The 21,929-nt window shown below is 33.0% G+C and overlaps 3 protein-coding genes across 7 annotated transcripts; 1 reads left to right on the top strand and 2 right to left on the bottom strand.

Annotated features, from left to right (window-relative positions):
- Positions 1 to 1,364: 1,364 nt before the first annotated feature.
- Positions 1,365 to 7,337, bottom strand: LOC105317492 (KRR1 small subunit processome component homolog). The gene is made up of 10 exons (XM_011414141.4): positions 7,182 to 7,337; positions 5,110 to 5,309; positions 4,834 to 4,968; positions 4,096 to 4,305; positions 3,820 to 3,876; positions 3,297 to 3,467; positions 2,985 to 3,062; positions 2,206 to 2,311; positions 1,993 to 2,039; positions 1,365 to 1,680 (listed from the first exon to the last, which is right to left on the bottom strand). Exons 1-10 carry the CDS (start codon positions 7,201 to 7,203, stop codon positions 1,657 to 1,659), a joined length of 1,050 nt encoding a protein of 349 aa, XP_011412443.2. The 5' UTR covers positions 7,204 to 7,337; the 3' UTR covers positions 1,365 to 1,656.
- Positions 7,211 to 11,783, top strand: LOC105317491 (uncharacterized). Of its 2 annotated transcripts, none has more exons than XM_066084164.1 (3): positions 7,211 to 7,359; positions 10,196 to 10,296; positions 10,511 to 11,783. In XM_066084164.1, the coding sequence occupies exons 1-3, from the start codon at positions 7,313 to 7,315 to the stop codon at positions 11,254 to 11,256; spliced, it is 894 nt and encodes a 297-aa protein (XP_065940236.1). In that variant the 5' UTR covers positions 7,211 to 7,312; the 3' UTR covers positions 11,257 to 11,783. The 2 variants fall into 2 exon arrangements, with proteins under 2 accessions (XP_065940236.1, XP_065940237.1); XM_066084165.1 differs by lacking the exon at positions 7,211 to 7,359 and adding an exon at positions 7,463 to 7,611.
- A 2,379-nt stretch (positions 11,784 to 14,162) lies between these two features.
- On the bottom strand, positions 14,163 to 17,886 carry LOC105317489 (vitellogenin-2). 4 transcript variants are annotated; one of them, XM_011414137.4, is made up of 5 exons: positions 17,734 to 17,886; positions 17,015 to 17,133; positions 16,305 to 16,397; positions 15,931 to 16,021; positions 14,163 to 15,316 (listed from the first exon to the last, which is right to left on the bottom strand). In XM_011414137.4, the coding sequence occupies exons 2-5, from the start codon at positions 17,100 to 17,102 to the stop codon at positions 14,416 to 14,418; spliced, it is 1,173 nt and encodes a 390-aa protein (XP_011412439.3). In that variant the 5' UTR covers positions 17,103 to 17,133; positions 17,734 to 17,886; the 3' UTR covers positions 14,163 to 14,415. The 4 variants fall into 4 exon arrangements, with proteins under 4 accessions (XP_011412439.3, XP_011412438.3, XP_034336739.2 ...); XM_011414136.4 differs by having other exon boundaries at positions 17,015 to 17,154; positions 17,734 to 17,881; XM_034480848.2 differs by having other exon boundaries at positions 17,015 to 17,154; positions 17,607 to 17,738.
- Positions 17,887 to 21,929: the final 4,043 nt, after the last annotated feature.

The raw sequence follows: 21,929 nt of genomic DNA, 5'->3' as shown, positions 1-21,929 counted from the left end.
AATAGAGGACATATGAAGGTAAACTTATACATGAAGAGAATAAGTTGATCTGGCGTTAGATGTCATTACAAATTAAATATGAAAAATTCCTCGGAATATTATGAAGTGTCATTATTTCGTACATATTGTTCGCGTAGCGCAAAAGCATTGGAATTAATTTACTTTACGCGTCGTTCTTTGATTTAGCAATGGTTTCGGGTGGTAAGTTTACTCAATACGCTGACCACTGTATGAATGGACTCTTCAAATAATATTTCCATGATGAAAAACAATATTTTGTTGCGATTTTCCCCCAAAATAAGTAAATGAACTCGATATTGTTAATCACAAGAAATAATTTCAGAAAAAATTATAGGACAGGAAGGGGAGTGGAGTATATATAATCCCCTTGGGCGGCTTTGGTCATTTGATGTTGGGGCATATTATTTACCAGAGGATTGCAGGCTGCGCTTCAGTATGAAATTTCAAAATATATGTAGTGTGTGTATGTGTTTTAAATTACAATCCCCTTTTCGGAATGAAGCAAATACACTAATCATTCATATTGCCTCGTTTTATTACAAAAGTCAGGAAAATTAGGTTCGCCGTCGCCAACTTTCCCCACCTATTAAGAAGAGAATTAGGCTATTTCAGGTTAATGCACTCTTCTTTCATGGATTTGAGTTGAAATCTGAGTTGAGTAATTTCAAAACGCTGGTGATGGAGGAACAGATATCTAACATTTTGGGTTTTTCCATCTAATATATTCATCTCCTTTCGCAGACAGAATCACTCCACATTTCAAGGGTGAATTCGGAAATGATTTTCCTCTATTATCTGTTTTGATGTGATTTTGTTAAAATTCAATTTTGACATCTTTATACGTTGCAGATTAAGACAATGATGTAAAAACGTAAACTGAGCATGGCATAAGAGTTTACGTTGTTGACGTTATTGTTCTATGATATTTTAGATAATATGCAAGGTTAATGAAGTTCATAGGTCAGTTTAGCAAATTTCTATGAATATTTTGAAAGAAGTATAGAAAAGGGTGTTAATATTTAAAATAAATTGTCACCAGGAAGCTTTCTCTAGGCCTCCTCTTGTAATACAAGATATAGATTACTCCCCTAAACACCTAGACCGGGTCAGTGCAAGGTCTAAAGTTGAAAGCATTGGTCCCCGGGCTTTATTAAAACTCAAATATACAAGAACGGTTCAAATAATACACTTTGTGCAAATGAAATTGTTTTCACCAAGTGGTTAAGGAGAAGATGGAAATGTGAAAAGTTGGTGAAAGACACAAGAAGTTTTTGGTCTGAAAACCTACACTCTTTTAAAACATCTATAAATCAAGTCTTAAAATAAATAAAAGACTAACAAAATAAAATATCCCCTTTAATCAACATAACCAACTGATAATAATTGAAAACATTCATCTCTATTCAAAGAACATTCACAATATGTACAACAAATCAGTATGATTTTCAGATAAATACGTATTTCTGTCACTTCAGCATGTAATCAAACTGATAATGAAAATATCTGTAAATATTCACAGAAAACACATTCCTATACACCTCACAGTTCGTCTTTCCCTCAGTGGCATTGATCAATGTTTATTTCTTACAATTCCTCTTAAAGCCCTATGAGAATTTCAACGTAGGTTGTAGAATTTCAAGATTTTCCCAATTTTTTCTTCTGCAAAACAATAAACCTGCTTATATAACTTATCTACATTTAGTGACAAAAATCGTAAAAAAAAAAAAAAAAAAATCATATTTATGAAACGAGGAACAATGTATCAAACTTAAATTAATATATATCTAATCCTAGATCAATATAAAATCACACTTAGATTAATATATCAAATAAAGATAAAACATCAAGATAGATAATTTTGCCAAATCTTTATTAACATCAAATCTAATGCAATTTAGGAATTTTAAGTAACTACATCTAAACATATATCATATTGAAAGCATGAATTGAGAGCATGAATGAATTACTTACCTGTGACTTTTTTATCTTTTTCTTCAACTCCTCTACATTGACAGCCTCTGAATAAAAAGTTGAAAAATTGAATTTAAAAAAAAAATCCATATTCATTAATTAGGTACTGACAAAATTGTAAAAGGTAGGGAGCTAACTTTAATTCTATTAAATGTCATATCATTGTCCATTATCAGGGTGAAGAGAGTAACAGTAAGAAACAATTGACGATACCTGACACTTTCTGCTTCTTCTTTGGAGGCGCTGCGTCCTCCTTGGGTGCAACAAAAGCTTTAGCTCTCTTCTCCTGACTCTTCTGGACTGCCTTTAGCTGTTTTTCCTGATAATGTTGAAATTTGGCATGTACATACATGAATAGAGTACACCATAATAAACTTGGCAATGCTTTTGAAGATTGAATACTATTTGATTTTTGTGACAGAAGAAAACATATTCAATTTTTGTCATTGTGTTGATATTTTAACCAATCATCAAAAATCATTCATTGGACACTTGGAATTATCTTCCATCTTATAGTATTTTTAAAATTATGAATAAGGAGAATTTAAACTGTCTACAATAGATATATCATCTGACATACATGTAATATACTTAAAGCAAAAATGTATCTGTTTCATAAAACACTTATGGGAAACAAGATACTATAATCCAAATTTTATTTGCATGCAAGAAATTTTTGTGAGGTTCACAACAGCCTCCTCTTTGCCAATATATCTCATCGCAAACCAATCCTTGCCATATTGGTGTAAATAATAACATGGAAGGATAAGGATTTATTGCGAGAACAAGTTGCCTCAAACCAGTTCATCTCCAGTAAATCGAAAAATAAAATTGTCGCGAATTAAAGTTGGTACATTGATGTGATTCCTCTTATACAGCTTAATGCATGAATTTATTTTTTTTTTACTTTAGACATTGGAGAGAGATTTTAATGTACAAAAGTCAAAGGACAATTTGATAAAGAAAAAGGAGTATCAATAATCATGTCTCACCTTTTTCTCCTGCTGTATTTTGGCTTTCTTTTGATGAGGTTTAAGGAAGTATTCCCCTGATGCCAACTCTTTGTCAACCTGTTTATCAGTAAAGTAAAATCATACATGGATATGTTAGTGTAATTCACACTGTACGTAGCTTGTTTTTTTATTGAATAAAATGCTTATTAAACAAATTATGGCAGCTACACTGCACAGATATATTTTTACATTTGTCTATATATTGTTTGTATTTTCTAGCACCTGATCTTGCTATCTATATAATTTGTTCTACTTTAAATTACTGTTTGTATGATATATCAAGACTCTGACCTTGCTCTCAGGTTGAGGAGGTGGGAATGGTGTATATTGCTTTTTGACCCTTTTCTTCTTTGGTTGTTTGCGCTTGCTGATATTCTTTGACTTAAACTTGGGTATAAACCTTTCCCAGTTCTCATTTCTTAGCTCTGGATCTTTTGCTAATTCTTTTTTGATCATCAGTGTCTGTAAATAAAATTTGAATTGTTTATACAAAATAAAATTGACGCGAAGCGGAGGTTGACAATGTATTTCAAGGGGTGTCAATTTTAACTGTTATCCTCTCAAACAGGCACTATTTATTCTATTATACTGAATGTCTTAATATTAGAGAATTTTTTACTGCTTTTATATAGAAATGACGATAATTCTACGCCGCACCGTACGCGCATAATTTTCGCGCATGTAACAATTCGTTGTGTTACCCGTTGCTAAGTGTGTTGCTAACGCTGAGGGTAATAGAACGTATTATTAACTGTGTCTTAACCAATCAGATTTCAGTATTTAACATGAAAGTATAATAAAATAAAATACACACCTTGATATTGTAGATTGGATGAATATTCTTCATAGTATCTTCAACAATTTTTCTAACCTAAATGAAATATAAAAAAAAGGAATGATTTACAATCTAAAAAAATGTATACAGGAAATTGAAAGACATTTACCAATAACTCTTACATAATAAAACAAACAATGATGGGATTTAAAGATAATAAAAATGAAAACAACAGAATGCTCGCTCTCTCTCTCTCTCTCTCTCGAATAATTTAGATGTAAAAAGAAGCAGTCTATCCTTATTGAAGTAAACAACCTCTCTTAATCCTTTATACGGCCCAAGAGCTGACACTGTGTTTCCTTGAACAAGAATATAACAGTCTGTCAGAATTTCAATGGCTTTCAGGGTAGATCCATTTGGTCCAATCAGGCGCTGTCTTCTTTTCACAAATCTTTCCTTGTTCCTTGTCAGAGAACCAATCTTGATGATGTCACACGCAGTGTCGTCCTCTAACACCCTAACAGCCTGAAAGGATGGATGACAAAATTAGTTGGCTATAACTATATAGTGTGATATGGTTTGCAATGACTTTACAACTTCAAATTTGAAGGCTTTTCAAGAATTTCTTCTAATTTTCTAGACCATAAATACAAACCTACTGGTATATGGGTGACAAATAATGCTCTATATGTTATATATCTTTTACAAAGTAACAGCAAAATAAAATATAGAAACAAAAATTATTTGAAACTAAATCCTCTTAATTGTATTTTAAACTCCTAATTTCCGAATTGTTAAAAGAAAAATATTAAAATATCCAAAGAGAATTCCTTACAATCAAAGACTTTTAAGCACTTTGTATTGCTTTCAAAATCTTCAAAATTCAGTGTAAAATTTAAAGAGTGTTATTAAAGACTAATTGACTTTCAAAATCTTTCATGAACAATGTGTGAACATATCCATAAACATGTTTTATTTAGTTAGTTAATCATTAAATATGAAAACAAGATGGTCTAAATAACATAATCATTTAATTAAGGAAAATGAAAATACCTGTTCATATGGTACACTTCTGGCCAAGAGTTTCAGCAGGTCTCTGGCTTTGATTATAATATAGGGGTCCCATGTCTTCTTTGTTGTTCTTACAGTCATACTCCCTTCCACCAAATCCAACTCTGCCTTGATATTCTATCAAATAAAGAATATTTTTAAGAAATATTCATTACATATACATGTATATTTATAAAGTATTTCCTCCTTTTTATAGAGAAGAAAGCATTTATTTATTAATTTTAGAACAAAAATCCTTGATAACAAATTGGAACTTACATGGTCTCCTAGTGTTTTCTTCACAAGTGGCCAACACTCATTTATATAATTTTCTCGATACTTTGGGAAAAGTGTGGCAAAGGAACTTTCACTGACTACGCCATGTGGATTCTGTTCCTTAGAGATTCCTGGCTCTTTCCATCCATCTGGAACCTCCAATAGTTCTTCTTGATTTACTGTCTTTTTCCCTTTCTGTTTACCTGATACAGAAAATAGATATACCAGGTAAATACATATAACACTTGTCAATAATTGTATAAAACACCATCATTTAATATTATTGAGGGCCCTTGATTGGTCAATAAATAAAGAATATAACTCAGCTGTACTTTTAATATATATTCTGCATATATATCAATAATAACAAGTACAGTGTAACTTCGTTATCTCGAACTAGATGGGCTTGTTTAAAAACATTAAGATATCTGAGTATTCGAGAAATCGAGAGTAAAATACTTAAAAAATAAGTGGTTGGACTTACAGATCACTTCGACATATCCATTGTATTCGAGATATGAGTGTTCGAGATATCGAAGTTCAACTATATATACCGGTACATTATATACACAAAAGGGGTCAAAACACCCACTCAATATGTTAAAAACAAAATCTGAAACAATCATTTATTGATATTTTCTCGATATTTTCATTCTGTAATGTGGACATATTAAGCATAGGCATAGCCCATTAACCCTAAACTCTAGTGTTACATTCAGAACACTCCTTCCCTTTACAGAATACATCTCAGCTAACTTAAATATCCCCATATCAATATAAGAATGACTGTCGAAAAATGATCAACAGGGGCTGACAAATACATTTTTAAAGCACTTTTAATACTTTTTATGTAGTATATATTATTTTATTAACAGTTTTGGGTGTTTTAATAATTTTTTTTACCTTAGGTGAATGTACGAGATAATAGGTGACAAGCACACACGATTACACAACCGTGGTTTCAATAAGGCCGCAGAGGTGTTAAAAATAAAGGTGAAATGAATCTTCAGTGAGTTCTTGAATTTAAACTAATTATATCTAATCATATTAGGCCTTATTTTAAAAAAAAGTTCTAGGCTTTGATTACGATTAGCGAGTGATAAGAGACACACATCTATTTTTAACATCAATTATGGCGGCGTACATGGAAACGGTGAGCACAGCTAAAAGAAGTTGAACATAGAATCAACAGCCCAAATTGATGTAAAATTGCCATTTTATAATTATTTATCTATTAACAGAGTATAATCAAAACAGTTTTTGCAATTAAACGCTCCAACAAAGATTAAATTAGTTTTAAACATTACGATAAACAAACACAAGAACAGTAGTAATAAAAAACATTAGTAAGAATTTCATTTCAATATGATAGCCTGTGCTGCACCTGGAAAAAGAAACATGTCAAAATCCTATCGTGGTGTATAATTTAAGCACCCCTAGATGTAAAGAATTTTTTAGAAATAAAAAGTGCGTTTTATATTCGACAAAATACGGTACTTTCATTTTCAGTACACATGTGAAAGTTTAAAAAGTCCGTTATTTTACTTGCCCGACCGTAAAAATCACTTGCCCCGGGCGTCGGATTTGTCAGCCCCTGGATTAAGTAAGAAGAGGTCATGATCAATCTGATTATAGTGCTTGCTAGTCATTCATCCATGTTTTCCCACACACTGAATAACACTCGTCATAAAAAATCTGCAAACCAAAGCCCGATCAGAAGAGCAAATGCTTGCATGAAAAGTCCCTACTCCTACAACATCTTTTTTGCTAGACCTCACAAGATCCTGCTCATCTAAGACCTGAGCACTGACCCTTATAAGGTATAAATTTAATACATGTTGATATATCTTCTCCAAAACATTCAAGTCTTACGATATATAGTTTTATATTTATCAGAATATATTTTGAAACATTCAAATCAAAACCTATGCTCGATTTTAAATAAACCATACTGAAACAAACGCATGGTTTTTACATTAGCTTACACATTCTACGCCTATATATATTTAAATGTAGGTTTGAAGTACTCTAATTGAAATAGAGTTTTGAGAAAGTAATTAAACTAGGTAATTTACCTTTATTTACGGGAAAATCCATTTCTTTTTACAATGCTGTGAACAGTTCGGGTTGTTTTTTCCATGCAACATCAAACTGGAAATACTTGTGGATTACTAAATTTAAAACCCTATATTCGTTCTAATCCGGAATGGCGTCGTTGGCTGCTCGAAAAGGACATACTTTGGGAAGATGGGCGTAAGTAAATAAAAGTTTGGTGCTAAAAAATCTAAATGATTATGTTTGTGAAGTTTTAAAAAAGGTATTCAGACATTAATTATCAATTATGCTACTATAACCGAGTGACTACCACACTATATGTAGGTCAATACATGCATTTACTGCATGACCCATTTAATGACCCCAACCAGAGACAGTTATTTATGTCTCTGCCCCAACTGCCCAAAGGACTATCATGGCTGCAGGGAATCTCCTGAAATCCTGGTCAACGTAAGGGTTAATATCTTTGTTGAAATTACCTTTAATTAATATATAGGGGAAAGAGAGGTAAATTATAGATACATGGGATAAGTATGAAAAAAAATGTTTTACATACATTATAATTAGCATCTTGTGCATATACATTAAAATAATCAGGTCAGTGTTATTACATTATACAACTTCAAGCAATATATTAAAGTAATGGCTATCTCCAATAATTCATTTATGGAATAAGGAGTCCTTTAATTATTATGAGGTGATCAAATACAATCAAATCCAAATAAAAATGATAAACGTGATAAAGCCCGAAGGTTTGATCACCACATGGTTTTTAAAGAATGATTGTGTTATCACTTTTCTTTCTAATTTTTAGCAATAAATTGGGCGACTGAATGTTAAAATAATCATTGTTGAAATGTATATAGGAGTACTGTATTATTATATAATCATTATAAAATTGATTTGCAGTGTTATCATATAGACAAAGACACTGAAAAATGTAAATATATGCATGTTTATTATATCTCACTGAATATATTCTGTGTAAAGTTACAATGTTTCTAAACTTAGAATAGCTCTGAAGTAATCAAAGTCGCAATGTTAAATTCAAAGTCTGACAACTCTAATTTGTTTACATGTACCTTCAATAAAATCTGCATTGCAAACAATCTGACTAAAGCACAGATCTCTATTAAATATGCTATTGCATAGATATGCGATAGCGTATAATAGAGGTCTGTGTTTTAGTCAGGTTGCACTGCAGACAAAGTTTTCTTGGTTATAATAAAATACCTGCCTGTTTACTGACTATTAGGACGATAGCAAGTTTATTGTCCCCCTCGACAGCAACTATTTCTCTCGGCTTTGCCTCATGAAAAAGTTGCTGTTTCGGGGGACAATAAACTTGCTATCACCCCAAAAGTCAGTTACTAGGTATATAGTATACAATATATTTATTTGAATCAGACAAATTGCCTGCATGAAAGAACATCATGAAAGTTTTTATGTACATCATGTACATTCAGTTAATTTAACTTTTCATGTCATATATAGTTGCTTCATTATTATATTTGTGTGGATGGGGTTATAAATGCTGAGACATTCTTTATTTTTAAACCATGCACGGATCCAAAGGGGGTAAAAAAATGTCTTGGACCCCCACCCCTGCAAACTCAAATAATCGCCTTAACCCCCCCCCCCCTCCCCCCCCCCCATTCTTAAAAAAATTCTGGATCACCAGTTGTACCGTTCTCTATATCAAACCAGTCATGGAAAATTTCAAATCTCCTCATGCAGTTTCACTAAGTGTCACAAAATATTGTGGATCTTGGTTGTGTTTCTGATATAGTCTGTCCCAAGATATTTATGCTGCATATTTGAACGAGTTTTAATAAAAATACACATACCTGTGACTGAAGTGCAATTAAAATCGATGAAAGGGAAAATTCCCAAGATAACTTCATTCACACATTATTATTTTTCCCTCGTAAAAATTCACAGGAACGAAAACAGATTTCCTACGGAGATTTATAATGGGGAATGTTGACATCTTTTCTCCATTCGGAAATACTCGGGACCCCTCGCGCAAATTTTCAACGTTATCATCCGGGCGTCTTCATCTCCTTGGCAATGGAAAAACCTCGTAGACTTTTTATTTTTAGCCGTGTACTGATACCCGACAAGCTAGAGGGGGCGTTTCAAAGGGGAACTCTTGGGATTTTTTCATACTATTGAATGAACATCGTCTGAACCAAGAGGTATTTATAAATATTGAATAATTTAAGAAAATATGCGGCAAAAATATCTTGGGACAGACTATAGGAGTCTAATCAAAACCAATACAGGGTTTGCTGATAAAATTTTATACATATATATTATAACAACAATAAACAATGTACATTGTCCCAATGGTCTGTCCATCCTCTCATTCACTTATTTTATATCTATCACCTTAAAAATGTATAGCAGCCCCATAGTTACATTAGGGCATCTGTTAGGGCACCCCGTTATTAGGCTGCATATAGTCAGGGTCTGCTGGTCTATTGTTCAGTGTCAGGACATCTAATGCATCTCGTTATCTACTAGGTTCCTAATTGGGACACTAATTAAGCTTCATTGTCATAGCCTTCAAAGTTAACAAGAATTAAAAATACCCACTAACATGTACCAGAAAGCATTTCATTGCTATGGTTCAGTTCAAGCAAAAAAAACATTCAGTGTTTTACTCAATTAAATATATATATAGCATCCCCAAACTCTTATTCCATGCATGGCCAAATCAATGAAATATGATTAGTAAACATGCAAGTACTCCTTTAAGTAATTAGTAATTTCTACTAACATGCATCAGTTTTTTTTATATGCTGAATGCAGCAATATATTAGCACTTGTATTTTACATTGTCTGTTTTTTATTGTTTGTTTCACCTGTTTCATTGAGAAAAGTCTTCCCAGATGATATCAGGCCATGTCATTGTCAGTTCATAAACTTGCATGTACCAACTGACTAAAATCTACTTATTACAGGTATTCATAGCATGAACCTGTGCTTCATACAGATCTGTACTTTACATGGGTAATAAATTTTATTTTAGGATTGCAAAGCAGCTTGCTTACACAAAAACTGCAATTAGTCCAGTCCAGATGAGGATAGATATCCCTGGAGGTCTGGCATATGAATCCTTTAGTTCAATGGGTAAGGATTGCTGTTGTAAAAACTACAAGGAAATCTTATATGTAGAACCAAACTCAAGCTCATTCACAAAGTAATTGATTATATTCAGTGACATGATAATTTTGAAATAAGAATTTCATTTGCTATACCATTAGAAAAAATTATATAATGAAGACTGATGATCAAATTTTAGCTTGATATTAAACCTAGCAATGTTTTTTTATTTCATTTTTAGATGGTCGACCTTTGCCTCAGAGCCTCTTCCTTTTGTTTGAGTCGGCTCGATCGTATGCATTTTGGCCAGTCAGTAGTAAAACTGGGCCTTTGGTGGACAGTCACTTGCTTCTGAAAGACTATCTTTATTTCATTGCATCTGCTAGATTAGACATCAACAGAAAATTCTATGAAGAAGCCTCTCCTAAATTTCCACTCTCCATCACTAAAACATTTGACTATATAGGAAAATCCTCTTCAGCAATTACCAGTGTTTTGGAATGTCCGTCCCAACCATTTTCTTATGCCACTTGCAGAATTCAAACTGTTTTGGTCGATTCCAAAACAAGAAAGCCATCACCCTTTCCTGATTGGTGGAGAGAAAAGTATGCCCCATTTGTACAAGGGGGGCAATCCATGATCATGCATCATCTAGAGAAACCAAGAACTGTTGAAACTTATCAAACTAAGGTGTCTTATTCGGATATTGATGCCTACCTGCACACGAACTGGACGAGTTATGTTGGGTTTTGTTTGGAAGCTTTCTATGAAAGCGTGTTTAGGAACCAGAACAAATCCTTTGATGGACAAGTAACTGGAAAGTGTTTGAAATCTTTTGAGGCTGGGTTTAGGAAAGAGTCATCGATGGGGGATGAATTAAATGTGTATTCATGGGTGTCTGATCAAGATAAAAGAGATATTCAGTTTGAAATCAAGCACAATGATGACATTTGTTTACATGCAAGAATGGAATATTATGAAACTTAGTTATTGTGTTCACTAAAAGGCTAATTTATTAAAATTGACATATTTTCTTGACTTGAATTCTCTTAAATATTGATCTGCTGAATCTTCTTAGAAAGTAGAATATAATTAGAAGGACTGACAAAAATCACAAATTTGTTGCATTTCTGGATCAATTGGAAGGATTGTCCGCAAACAGTGTCATAACCTGCTAATTCTTCTGCCCATTTGGAAGGTTTTTATAAAATTGTAATATTAATATCATAATTATAATCCAACATTAGTAATGTCAAATTTAGACTGCATTATTAATTCATTATTCTACTGTCAAATTTTCCGAGACAAACCTCTGAATATTTACTTAAATCTTACCTTTACAGACAGTCATTATTGTATAAAAAACGCAATGCGTAATATGTGTATATATGTTATAATTGTATTTGCAGTGACATATAGGCCCAATGGGCTGGGTGTTTCATTATCTATTTTGTATTACATATTTGTAATTTGTTATAACACATATCACTATAATGAATTATTTACTTACTTACTATTTGATGTGAACGGTTTTACTGTCATGACTTATGAATTAAAAAACAATGAATGCTACTATGGTCATGAGATAAATTTCATAAAGCCAAGGGTTTATTCCCATCAAACAGACAAATAAACAAGTACATGTAAGAGGTAACATTTTCAAGTTATTATTTTTTTTTTTACATATATACCATTGTATTATCAGTATACAGGGGAATTTGATATTTTAAAAAAATAAAGATTTGAGCAAATAAACTTCTAATATTGTATAATTGCAAATAAAAGAGGATAGTTTTGATTCATTTTATAGAAGCCATGTACATATAAGTTGTCCATTATTCAAACTGATTTTATTTTAAGCATGTTCTTTTTTTAATCAATTTTACAATTTTAGTACACACCTGAACCTTTGGAGTTAAAATGGAAAAATCAAAGTTACAGAATTTGATGTAATTCGATCTTTCTTTACTTGCATCTGTCTAGATTAGTCTAGTGGTAACGCAGTCCGAATAGATTGAAACCTTTTTTGATTAGGGTTCGAATTCTGAAACAGTTGAATTTTTAAAATACATATTTCCTTTAATCGCATTAAAAAGGTACTAGTAATGTATATGTATGTAGATAACTTAAGAATGTTAGAATAAAGTTATTCAAACGCTTGTTACTGTAATATTTTGCATGCGTGCTTTAATTTTTTTTTAAAGAATACTTACTGTGTTAAGTCTCCGTTATAAATTTGAATTATAAAAATTTTTCTTCTTTAAATAACAAAGAATTTTAAAACAAATGTACGCATCAATGTAGAAAGTTGATTTTCCCCCATTATTATGATATAACCGGGTATGCCGATTTCAAAGACACATGTACAGATTGTTAAAAGCAAAACAAAACAAAATCATTAAAAAAGTATGTATCGGTAATGAAGGAATAGGTTAATGAAAATATGTACGGATAAATTTTTCCCACCTTTTTATCTGGATTAGTCATTTATTAAGATACTTTAGAAACATGGGGTAATTATAATTACAACTCTGGCGGTTTTGAAGAGCCAGAATCAGATTTATCCATGTAGCTCCAAAGAATGATATTTTAAACACGCCGGACAGTAGAAATCAAGTTGATATATGTTAACATAAAAATACAGAACATATAGTTATATTCCTAACTGCATTTGGTGGTTGCCATGTTCGATAGAAAAGCGCGTAAAATGTTTGTGTATTACTTTATTTTGTCTTCATACGGAACATACCCGCTTTGTAAATATAGATGTCTACATGTACGTAATGTGTGTATATTTAGAAATGACCCATCAAGCGATACGGATATTAAAAGTCCTTTCCACATTAGGGAATATCCCTGCATTTTTGCAACACTCTCTTTACGATGAAATTAAAACCCCATTACTTTCCTGGGAATGTTGGCCCTACATGTATATTAAATTAAAAATTTAGTTGTGTTAAAGATATAGAAAAAGATGTGCATATTTGCACGGAAGTTTGTTCTTATGATTTGAGAGTTATGCCCGTTAACAATACTTATTGTTATACTTTCATGTTAAATACTGAAATCTGATTGGTTAAGACGCAGTTAATAATATTTACTATTACCCTCAGCGTTAGCAACGCACTTGGCAACGGGTAACATTAAAAAATGTTACATGCGCGAAAATTATGCGCGTACGGTTCGCTGTAGAATTCACGTTATTCCTATATAAAAGCAGTAAAATTTTCTTCAAATTTTAAAAAAAGACATTCAGTATAACAAAATAAATAGTGCCTGTTTGGGAGGATAACAGTTGAAATTGACACCCCTCGAAAACCATTGTCAACCTCCGCTTCGCGTCGGTTGACAATGGTTTTCTCGGGGTGTCAATTTCAACTGTTACCCTCCCAAACAGGCACTATTTATATATTGTATGTACCGTATTCAAAGCATACTTTGCTATTCATGATCTGTTGCAATGTTACATGTTACATGTAGTAATTAGGGAGCGTGCGTGTGAGCTTTCTCCATTTTCCTTTCACTTTGGTAAGTTGAAAAATTGGACTCGTATTCACTTTGCTTTCAGGTGAACGATGTAGCCAATCGTCCTATTAACAACGTTTATTACACATCATTATGAGTAATAAATGCCATTTCAGATATAAAGAAGTTTTTTTTCTTCACGAACTTACCGCCAAAAAACATGTCAGGGAATGGAGCTGAGGGGTGGAATTTAATATATATAGCTATTTTTTCGGGGAGAAAACTGCTACATAGCCTTTTTTTCCGCCGGGGAGGGGGGGGGGGGCTTGTAGGGAGAAAAAATGGCAAAAAACAACACCGGTTCCATGCAGTATTTAAGAAATGAAGGAGGAAAAACTTGTCAATTTGAATATATCACAAAATGAAACCACATTTAGCAATAAATGAATTTAATCTGATTGTTTTACACCTGCAAATAAGTATGAATGACGTTTTCTGTAGATCTTGCTAAGCGTGAGCAATGTTGAATGACTTTTCATAAATGACAGGCCAATTTAGTCACACAAGATTTTCATCTTATTCCAAATTTGGTTTTGTTACGCTATCAAAAATAAGTTTGGTTCAATCCACGATACTCAGTCACAATATTATGCACAGTTACTGTGAACAGTCACTTTACATTTAACTAGCCAGGTTTGGATCACTATCAATATGTTTCAGTTGCATAATGGTCTCCTCATAGCTGGCAGACGAGTGCTTACTGCTCCTCGTGCTGATGGGTCGTGTGACGTCAGCAACACCATTCACCGGACGTTGTACCGGGGGGTTCTGGGTCAGTTTCTCACTGGCCCTTTTGTCCGAGGAATAGCCCCCACTTGATCTCGCAGACCGTCTCTGTTTGATCCGCTCCTCCGTCGGATGTTCATCACTTGTGGTGTTGGTTTTGCTATTATTGACGCTGTGCCGGGGGTTAAGCTCCTGACCTGTCGTATCGTTGGCATGGTCACCTTCTTTCACGTTAGATTTTCGAATATTGGACGATAAGCGCGTCGAGCGAATTTTTTCTGAGTTACGTTTCGCAGATGGATTACTTACTGCATCAGCATTGGAAGACCTTGTCACTGTGGCTTTATTTTCGTTACTATTTGCGGCACTGATGTTCGATTTTCGTTCGATGTTTTGTTCAATTTGCTTACCTTCCAGTACGCTTGCGTCTTCACTACGTTTAATGTCATTTACTAGGGCACCAGAAACGCTGCCTTTTGAAGCTCTGTTCGCGGCATTTAATTCTCCATCTTTAGAACTTTTATCACACTTTTCACTAGTACTGTCCTTGGTATTTATTGGACCTTGCTCGTCGTTTCCCTGGACTTCAGGCCCTTGTATGATCTCCATGATGTTGAGATCATTCTGACCCTGAAGCTCCTGCAGCTTGGCGTTTTGAGCCGCCTCCTCGAGTTCAAAATACGAGGGGTCGGTGACCTGCAGAAGCTGTAGGGCGATGTCACTCCGTCTGTTCTCGGCCTCAGCATCTATAAACCCCATCCTCTCCTCCGAGCTCTTATGTCGCTTGTGGAAATCTCTGCAACAGCAAAATAATTGGTATATGCGATGATTTAAAAATATATATAATCGAATTCCAGATCAGTAGTTTAATGGAAAAAGTCATGTTGACAGGTCATGTATAGTTTCAGTTTCTAACACACAAAGCACTTGTCACTTACGGTGCTCAAAATCATGCAAATTTAGGGTTTACTAACCTAACTTTTAACCAATCTGTGAAAACTGTGGATACCAAAAGATCTATGTACATTCATGTACTGATGCTGTTACGTTACTTTGTCTTAACAATCAGAGAAATTCCATAAACAAAAAGAAAAGGGTTTGTTACATGTAACAAGAAGAAATTGAAACGACTTCGCTTGCACAATTTTAAACACTTTAATTTCATGAGTTGCTGGTGGCGTTATAGAGAAATCTTAATAAATTCAGTTGTAAAATGTCTATAAGGTATAATGTTAATGAAGAATTTAAACACATAGTATTTGAAGTTTAGGTATAAAGCAAGCACCGTTTTTGCGTCGTTTTATGTAAGGTAGGACTGCCAATCTTTAATATTTCACCAATACACAGGTCTGCAGCCAAACACAAATGATGTATTTCATAAAAAGAATTGTGTGAGCACTAGTCTATCACCTTTGTCTTTTCTTCCGATACAACAGTACCACCACTACTCCGATTAATGCCAACAGAACAATGCCTCCCAGTACGGCTGCTGTAGGCCACTCTACAAAAACACACAGCAACAGTCAACTCGCCTTCCTAGAATTAACCTAATATAAGCATCGTTCCTGTTTTTGACTTTAACCATATTTTATTACACCAGGAAATTCTGATGGCGTGTACAATAGCAATTCATTTTACATGCAACTGTTAGTTTATCTATCGAATTGGGTAACAGTTACTATATACTTCATGTTTTTGTGCAAAAGTTTCCTTTTCAAATTTCTTACTTTTTTGGCCCAAAAAGAAGAACTAATAGAATTTATGTCACCGTTATTATAACTCACGCGATGGACGCCATCGTGGATGATCTCCCCCACCCTCATTCTGTGGCCCTGAAGCTGGTTCGGTGTTCTTGGTATAGTTTGAAGTGGTCATATCTAGTTGAAATATAAGTTATACATGATTAACTGAGCCTAATGCCTTTTCTTTACCCCCATTTAATTAAGATAACATAATTTTAAATGAATACATATATGGCAAATCTATATTTAAAAAAAACCAATGTCGTACATAAATTATGTGGTCTATTAATACTTTCGGGTACATGTAAGTAGGGCGGTCTTCTAATTACTGGAGATATTGATAAAAAAAAACCATTAGACACAGATGTGCGTGCCTTTGGTTATTTCTAAAAGGGCAGGATGGTCGTGGCAATTTTTAGGCTATATAATTTTTTAAAAAATAATGTGTAGGTGAACAGGTCTTTTTTAAACATTTGAAGCAGATGTGATGGATAATGGGTTGACCCCCAGGTCCCCATTACGTAAAAATTGAAACGAAATTAGTTTGGTCTAAACGTCTCCTTTACTTTTATATAAAATTTATTCTTATGAGGTTAGAATTAATAATCGAAAAAAGCTTTGACTACCCAACCCTTAAAAAAAGGCAAAACAAATCACTTTAAAATAGAGTTAAGAAATGAATATTGTATCGATATCACAAAGGATAAGCTGTTCATACCAAATGGTTATTACACTACGTGTTCAGTACCCACCTTCTGTAGTGTATCGCTTGTTTCTAGTTGTCACCAGGTCTGTGGTATTGGTCGTCGGTGTTGTTAATGCTCCAGTGACCGACGTCATTGTAAAATTACGATGTCACAACAAGCCGTAACTACAAGGTAGTAAAGACAACCTGCAATGTACATAGATAGGAGTAGGCCCCTCAGTCAAGAAGGATGTTGACTATGTTATATCAAAACGTGATGGTGATTTTTTTTTAAAACAAAGGCAAACACAGTGTATAACTCATACAACAAAAGGCTGCACGTGCAATGACCGTTATCCGTCACCAATAGATATTGACACACGTGGATTAATTCCAGATCCGATCCGTATTATATGAGGACAAGGATTTAAGGTTTACATATTGACACAGTCAGTGTAAAGGAAGCTCTCATGTCGATTCCACTACAAGCAGCTGCTTTTGTCGTGTCCGTGCACCTTACCTTCAGTGTAATATCCTAATAGCGTTATCCAATACTAGTAACTAACCGAACGATGGTCAATAGCGTCATTACACCGCATCATAAGTATTTTAACTAGGCTAACATCCTTATATTAGGGTTAACGCATAATGGTACTTACATATAATCATCCTCTCTATTAAAGTATTAATAAAAGCTGGAAAACTTCACTCTAAAACGATATTATTTGTTTTAGAAGTTATTAGTTTGCTCTATTTCAAACGTTAACGACTATTTAGCTTAAATACCTGTTACATGAAGGCTGGGCAAATTCTGTTGATGATATTACAGCGGTGTACATAGACCTTTGACATACTTCCGGAGGAGATGTATTTGTCCTTACTATTCAGGAAATCACCACACCGCACTCCAGCGGGCTCACGTGTACGATACTAGTCGGAAAACCATCTTCAATACAGTCTTCTGTATTCGCCGGTACTGGGGCTTTAGTTATCATATCCCTTTATTGACATCAACATACTATTGCTCTTACAGTCTCAAAAATGAATTTATAAATTAACCTTCATACATAAGACATTCATTTATCCACTTTTTGTTGTAGATGTTAATGGCCATGAAAAATTGTGATCTACAAAAGTAGTGTGATGTCTCAAGTTATTTTTGTTTTGCTTATTTTTGTTTTCTTTTCTTTTTCGGGGGGGGGGGGTGCATTGGATTTAGAGTCTAAATGGGATTTATAGAATAAAAAATAGTTTGTTCTTCAAAGGTGGTGGTAACCAAGCATCAGCTCTCACCCTATTACATATTTGTATTTATGTAATTTTTAGTCGTGGCACAATGTTCAAATTAATACTACTAACCACACCATGACATAAATGAATTTAGAACCATATTAATGTAAGTGAAGTACAGTTTCCGGTTCTGTCTACACATTGATCACGTGATTGGCTGGTTTCCGGTTGTTTGACTAAGCCTGCTTTGATACGTCTCCGAGTCGATGACACTTGGCTTTGTCACCATCTAACCACAGGGGAGTCAATCGTATGAAACGTGTACTGCAGTACTTTATAATTTGACGTCAATTATAACACACATGTACATTGCGTTGAAAAAATAAAGACGCTTTTACATACATGTATGCAAAGTTTTTTAAATGTGTTTTGACAGATTTATTTTGTTTTGTCCTTTATTTTGACTGAAACGAGGAAATGAATTAAAGGTTAATATATATTGTTAGTAGGCATTTACTTTTTTGTGCGCTATTAATTTTTAAAAAAAATTTATTTGATTTCATAAATCATGACCCATTCTTATTTCTGCTGAGCAGAAGAAAACAATCACAAGTTTAGAGCTAAGACGTTTTTGACGATATATGTAAAATTTTTATCAATCGACGTAACGGTATGGAAGTACAGAAAATATACCGTACAGTCTACATTGCTTTGCTGACCTCCTTTTTTAAACGAGTTTTTCGTATGCGATCATATTTAGACCCGCCCAACGTTACTTTTTATTTAAAAAAACAAAACGACCCCCTTTATGCGACAAGCGACTGTAATTTGTAATGTTTATATATGGAATCAAACCAAAATAAATCCTTATCGCTTCAGATAACGCAGCGATGAGGAAGAATTGGTCGGTGTCCGCGTCGTTTATCCCTTAAACCGAGTGATGAGAAGAGTGGGGCTATGGTATGGAGGTATCAGCCTAGTTGTCAACGTTTTCATGACGAATGCTGTTGAGGATTCAATTATCATTTTCTTTCTGATGTCATTTTATCAAATGGAAATATGAAAACAATGATATTAATTATTATGCAATATTATCTACATGTATAAAATGGAAAGATCAATGGCGGTTCATAATTAGTTGCATTTTGCATATAAAAATTAGGGGCTTTAACTTTTCACGGAATAGTATGTTAACAGAGCAATATCTGTTCACAATGACAAGTTCACAGCTGCATTATATTAACATGATGTTACTCAATTTTGTTTTACACAAAATAAAAATAAAGATAATAAATAGATATTATCAAACTTCTGGGCATTTTAGACTCTTCAATTGTACAAATAATATTAAGTTCCTGAAATTACGTGTCTGGCATTTCCGTGTGAAATTGATACTGCTTATACCCAGAGGTACAAATGTTAATCGTTACAAAATATAAGGCATTGAAATCTACAATTATTTTAAAGGAATGAAACACGATGTTAAATTTTGATTCTCTCTCTATGTAAATTTTTTCTACAATGATTGCTACCTTCATAACCTGCATAAACCATCAAAGAAAAAAATTTTAATTATTGTTTATACTAACATTTTTTTTTTAGCTGATTATGAAATTGATTATGAAAAGTAAGTAAAATTCACTAAATTACTGTTAATATACGTAAGTACGTTAGCTAAAAGAAACATAAAAATCGTCTCATGTGAGACTTTGAGTCTGACATCATCATGATTATTTCGTGCAGTCCGTGATTTTTTCTAAGATCACTGCAGGTTTCGACCAATCGATAAACAGGGCGTGTCAATTTCTGTCCTGTCAGTTTCTTGTCAGCTTCAACCGCTGTAGATTTCGACCAATCGATAAACGGGGCGTGTAGATTTTAGTCTGGCTGTTTCTATAGAGCTATGAATTAACTACATGTAGCTATATATAGTATGAGTTATAAGAAATTGAGGGAATATTACTTGTTATATGTAAATTTATAGAGAATGAAGGCTCAGTTGTACATTTCGTGCTGAAGAAATATACATGCAGATTGTCACAGGACTAAAACTTTAACGCTTAACGTTGAATTTTAACACGGTAATTGTTGACTTATCTCTCCTGAGTATAATTTTTCACCGTATCAACTCACCTCCCCCTAGAGAAAAATAGTTATATGCTAGTAGTAGTCTTTTCCTTGGTGGAAATGCTATTAAATAGTAGACTTTCTCATAGTAGGATTTTTTCGTCGCATTTTTAGAAAAAAAAATATTTATGAAAAGCCGGTCAAATTACTAAAATAGTTTTGTACATCCCAAGATTTGCATATAGCTGCAAACATATATGCATGTTGTGCTGTAATTTGCCACTTAACTAATTCATATGGGCAAAGGTTTTATTTAGTTCAAGGAATATATGGAACTTAACTTACTATATTAAATGATAATTGTACAATGTTAATGACTGTATAATCAGCGATTTCCCAACACATTACCAAGGGTTATTTACGCATAGCTCGGTTAAAATGGCTTCAGTATATTAAAAAAATATTTTAAATTTAACTAGCCAAATCGTCCGTCAGTCCTCTCGTGTACCTAGCCCGGGCCATCCATATTAAAGTGTCTCTGATCTGAAAATTCCTTTACACATATATCTTAATGTAACAGTCCTTGCATAGCATAAATAAGTCAAGACTGTTGAGGGTTCGACTTAGCTTATGTATTAAGAATTTTGACCCTGTAATAATTGTATAACATATATCAGGCATTAAATAACATGAAATAGACATATTACTATAATTGAATTCTGATATACAATATCAGTATAATCAATAATAAGTAAATTAATTACAAGGGAGATATCATTATACTACGTGCATATATTATATACAAATATAAGCCTCCCAATATAAGACAATTACATAAAATATATTAATCATACCATTCTGTGGGAAATGGTCTTTATCAAAAATCTGATCATTGCCATATGATGTAATGTCACGTGAATCTGTAAATTTAGATATGAAAAATACCTTGTTTTTTTAATAAAACAATATTTACATACAAAATATCTTAGTGAGACAAGGTATTGTTTGCTAAGTACATGTAACTTTATCTTTGATGTCTTACTCTCACTTTACATTTATTCAGGAGAAATATGCGATAAGGAAATTATCTATTTCAGAATTACTGGATAAACATTTTAATAAATAAATTAGATAATTATATTGTTAGTATTAATAATAAACATATGAACTTACCAATACAGCGGAAATGTCAGTCTTATATCAGTATAAGGTTTTTGTCAGATCTGTCATAAATATACTGTGACTGCCCAAATCAAGATCATGACAAAGAGTAACAAAAATCTAAGAACTTTTGGAGGGAAAACCTTGATAACTAATCCAAACACAGAATAGAAACTAAAACATCAATAGGATTAAAAGACATATCTAATATTTGGCCAATACTTAATTATATAACTCAGGCAGTTTCACTTACCAGCCAAGCACTATGCTTGACTGCATACTAATTGCTTAAGTAATTTCAAAGACTACCTGATGTAAGTAAAATCCATTTATATAACAACCTTAATACACAGCATAATTATATTACTAGAATACATTATAATAGTAATACACTTATCATATATATATATATATATATATATATATATATATATATATATATATATATATATATATATATATATATATATATATATATATATATATATATATTTTAGGGATTTTAGGAGTTGACTTTGCTCAGA

This window comes from Magallana gigas, chromosome 5, assembly GCF_963853765.1.
Source record: "Magallana gigas chromosome 5, xbMagGiga1.1, whole genome shotgun sequence".
NCBI lineage: Eukaryota > Metazoa > Mollusca > Bivalvia > Ostreida > Ostreidae > Magallana > Magallana gigas.
The sequence above is the reverse complement of the archived record's forward strand: the minus strand, read 5'-3'. Positions and strand labels throughout refer to the sequence as shown.